The sequence below is a fragment of the Nannospalax galili genome, unplaced genomic scaffold (assembly GCF_000622305.1).
Source record: "Nannospalax galili isolate Female #2095 unplaced genomic scaffold, S.galili_v1.0 scaffold137, whole genome shotgun sequence".
NCBI lineage: Eukaryota > Metazoa > Chordata > Mammalia > Rodentia > Spalacidae > Nannospalax > Nannospalax galili.
In genome coordinates this window covers 534,067-538,439 of record NW_008340203.1, presented here as the reverse complement: position 1 = coordinate 538,439, position 4,373 = coordinate 534,067, and the positions used below count along the sequence as shown (strand labels likewise).

At 43.3% G+C, this 4,373-nt stretch overlaps 1 protein-coding gene across 1 annotated transcript; it reads left to right on the top strand.

Moving 5' to 3' along the window:
• Nucleotides 1-3,515: 3,515 nt before the first annotated feature.
• LOC103735829 (keratin-associated protein 3-1) lies at nt 3,516-3,829 on the top strand. Its single transcript, XM_008835199.1, has one exon. The coding sequence runs from the start codon at nt 3,533-3,535 to the stop codon at nt 3,827-3,829; it is 297 nt and encodes a 98-aa protein (XP_008833421.1). The 5' UTR covers nt 3,516-3,532.
• Nucleotides 3,830-4,373: the final 544 nt, after the last annotated feature.

Genomic DNA, 4,373 nt, shown 5'->3' with positions numbered 1-4,373 from the left:
GTATGAGTTAATTAGCCATTGATGTTTGCTCATATTGATATTGCTCATTAACTATGAAATTTTAGACTCAATTACTTAGCATCAGTCCTCTTTTTTCAACACCTGGGAAATGGGCATAGTCATTATCCTGATCTTATGGGACATAAGGAAGAAAATGTATAAAGTACTTAGCAGTATTCCTGGCCCATGGCATACACAAAATAAGTGCTGAGTTTTAGTGGATGATTAATGACCCAGTTATCAAAACACTGTATTAGTTTCATTATAAAAACTGATGTCCTACCTAAAAAGTGGTCCCCAAACCTGAATTTTTCGATAAGAATGTCAGTGAAGTTTTTATTCTCTATCCCCATCTGGCTATGTCATTTCCTAAGAGTGGACTCACACCCTCTTCCTCACTCCCCTGCATCACCCAAATATCTTCCCAAACACATTCCCTAGCTTCAAATCATCTCCTTTGTATAGCACAGCATAGTATCTTGATTAAGACAATAAGCTTCATGGTCCCAAGACCTTAGGCAGTATAGCCCCACTTTCCCTACCAACCTTATACTAATATTGAGTCTTCTTTACTCTAGAAGGAGCAACAGCCCCATAGCAAGAGGGCATGTGAGGTGGTAAAGAATATGGAATGTGGAGCCTCACCATTGGCTTTAAATGTCAGCCACTCTAGTTACTCAGCCCCTCCATGGCTAAGGTTCCTGGTCTGTAACATGGCAAGGATAGTAATAAGATCATTGCATGTATCATGAGCTTGTGTAAGAACTGCGTGAGATCAGCTATGGAAGACAGTCAGCACAGTACTAATGCTTAGTAAGTGATGGGGGACAATGATGAGCCTCCACTGGGAACCCTGATGTCATTCCCAAATGCAAATGCTCTCAGACCACACGTCTGCTCTGATTGCTTCAGTGATACCATTCCCATAGAACGAAGCTCAAACGTTTTGTCTTTTTGACACAGCCCCAGCGGGCCCGGAATGTATATAACCCAGGCTGCCCTCAGTCTCACAGAGATCTGCCTGCCTCTGCCTCCTGAGTGTTGGAATTAAAGGCATGTGTCACCATGACCAGTGAAGTTCCAATTCTTAAATGCAGGGTACTAGGCACATACGAATTCTTCCCGCCAAAGCATCACTCACTTTTCCAACTTCATTTTGCATCATTCCCTTCCAGTCGCCCTTCAGTCAGATCACCAGATCTGTGCTCTACCCAGTCAGTCCTTTTCACCATCCTACAAGCAATCCAAGGTCTTTTGTGTCTCTATTTCACTTGCAAAGATCCCTTCCTATTCCTTTCCACCTGCTGTGGAAGACACTCTCCCCAGCTACTCTTTTTTGTGAAGTGATTCCTAAAATCCATAGAACAGCCTCTAAACATCTACATTATAACCTAGACATCCTAAAGGCCCAGCCTGTATTGCTTTTTGCCAGTTTACCTCTGTGCCTCTTCTCATCACCCCTCAGGAGCAGGGACCTATTTACTTCTCGGTGTGTAATTCCTGACTTGCACAGTGAGTGACTGAGTGGAGAGATGTATGAATTCCAAGGGAACCAAACCCACAAAATACTCTGATAAGAAGATGGCTAAGTTGAAAGCTTTGGGGCTGGAGCGCTGGCTCTGCGGTTAAGAACACTGGCTGCTCTTGCAGAGGATCAGGGTTCAGTACCCAGCACCCACATGGTGGCTCACAACTGTCCATAACTTCACTTCCAGGGGATCTGATGCCCTCTTCTGACCTCCGTGGGCATTGCATGACATGGGTGCACTTACACACATGCAGGCAATACAGTCATACACATAAAAATAATAAATCAATAAAAAATGAAAGTAGCTTCATGCTGGGCATTTTTTTGAACCATGACCTTGTTGATTTAAACCTCTTTTGGCCTCTAATTGTGTGAATTTCTGCTTATATTTATTTTGAGCCACTTTATCCAAAGGTAGGTCAAGAAAATATATACATGTGCTTAAGCCTTTCATAGTAAGCTAATTCTAAAGCTTTTTTACCAGTTTAAAATTTCTCCTACTCTAGAGTAATTTTAAAATACCATACAAAAATGTATGTTTGTTTGCTTGTTTGTTTGTTCTGAGACAGTGTCTCCCTGTAGCTCCAGCTGGCCTGTAACTCACTATGTAGACCATGCTGGTCTCAGTCTCATAGAGATTCACCTGCCTCTGCCTCCTGAGTGCTAAGATTAAAGTCATGTGCCACCACGCCCACTAAAAATTTGTCTTTTTTTAATTTTTAAAGTTTTAATGGATTAAATATCTCTTTACTTGTAGACAATACAGCCTGTAAGACATTGCTGAAATTTTGCAATCAGAGCATACTGATCTAGGAAGAGAATTTATGAAAATAAACTAAAGGAGTCCGTGGTTGAGAAAGTTGGGAAGAAATATATGTCATATAATTTCATTGAAATATTTTTAGAAGACTTTAGCATTTTGAAGGCTCTGAGAAACCCTGCAATGAGGAAGTCAGTAAGTACTTCCCACATTTACTTTAAGACAATCATTTTTTTGCTCCTTGGGACACAGCTGCTCCTGCAAAGTCACTTACAAAGAAGTATATCAGTTCATTTTTAAAAATCCCAGCTGGGCATGTGGCTCACACCTTTAATCCCAGCACTTGGGAGGCAGAGGCAGGAAGATCTCTGTGAGTTCAAGACCAGCCTGGTCTACATAGCGAGTTCCAGGACAGCTGGGGTTACAGGGAGACCCTGTCTCAAAAAGGCAAAAAAAAAAAAAAATCCAATACACTGTGTCTTTCTGTGATAAATAATTTTGGTCCCTGTCACCTGAGCAGTTCCTGACTGGAACCCACTTGCCCCTTCCAAGCAAGTCACCATTCAAAGCACATGAGCAAATACAGAGCATGCAACTTGCTGGAATACTTTTGGAAAGTACACAGAGAGACAGACAGACACACACACACACACACACACACACACACACACACACACACACAGTCTGTTCTCTATAAATGCCATCCACTTCTTTTAACTCAACTTCTTGGAGCCACAAGAAAGAAATGAATTTTTTTCCTCATTTCTTCAGGCAGAGGACCTAAACCATCTCATGGAAACTTGGGTTGCTCAAAGAAGCACAATCCCAAAGCCTACGCAGGTCTTCATTTGTAAAGTAGACAGAAAGCTCAGGGAAGATCTGCAGATACCTGTCATACCAAGCCATCATTAGTGATGTGTAATGATTGGACGATAATGGCACGGCGCCTTTGAAGACCGAAATGAAGCTCTCCATGCAGTGACAACTGACCAACGTGAAAAGGCCTCGTTTGACAACAAAACAACTTGAATCCCTTTTATGAGGTAAGGAATGTGTCTGAGGTAATAAACACTTAAGTAATTAGATGGATTTTTATGGAAGCAGCTATAAACTGAAACATGGGGAAAATATCTTGGTAATAGGCTGACGCCCAGGGACATAGTATATAAGAGCCTTGGCAGAAGGCAGGAGCATCCAGACACCAACCGACTTCTCTACCCAACCAAAACCCAACTCCCAAAGCCATGGCCTGTTGTGTGACCCGCTGCTGCAGTGTCCCCACCGGTCCTGCCACTACCATCTGCTCCTCCTCCAAGTCCTGCCGCTGTGGAGTCTGCCTGCCCAGCACCTGCCCACATGAGATCAGCCTCCTTCAGCCCACCTGCTGTGACCCCTGCCCCCCACCCTGCTGCCAACCTGAGGTGTACGTGCCAACCTGCTGGCTGCTCAACTCTTCCCACCCAACTCCCGGCCTGAGTGGCATCAACCTGACCACCTATGTCCAGCCTGGCTGTGAGAGCCCCTGTGAGCCCTGCTGTTAGTCTTTCCCCGGGTTCAGGGTTCGGTGACCCTGCTGCTCGGCATCCTCCCCACTGCCTGCCCTTCAACAACTGCTTCTGCCTATAGCAAAGCTAAATCAACTCTACAGCCCAGGCACAGAGGCCTATGGACATGCTCGACTTCTTAATGCTTGGCTCCTTCGGGCACCTTTCCCCTTTTAGGCCATGTCCCTGCTCTTTAATAAACTTCATTCTGGCTTAGCAAATATGGCCTTATCACTGTTTATTTCTGTTTTCTCTTCGGGAAAGTAGGAGGACTATCTCTACTTGACATGCAGGTTACCATACCACCCAAGATTCATTCCCTGCACAATGAGAGCTCTTATGATGGAATTTCTTTTAAAGCTAGATATTGGTTATTCCTGATAACTTGAAAAGTTCAGTGGGAACTTTTTATTTAACAAATATTATTGAAGGCATCCACTATGCCATTTAGGATCTAGAAACTAATGTGTTAAGTTTTTAAGTTTTAATTTTTTATTTATTTATTTTTAATGTGTGTGTGCTGGTATGAACTCATGTGCAC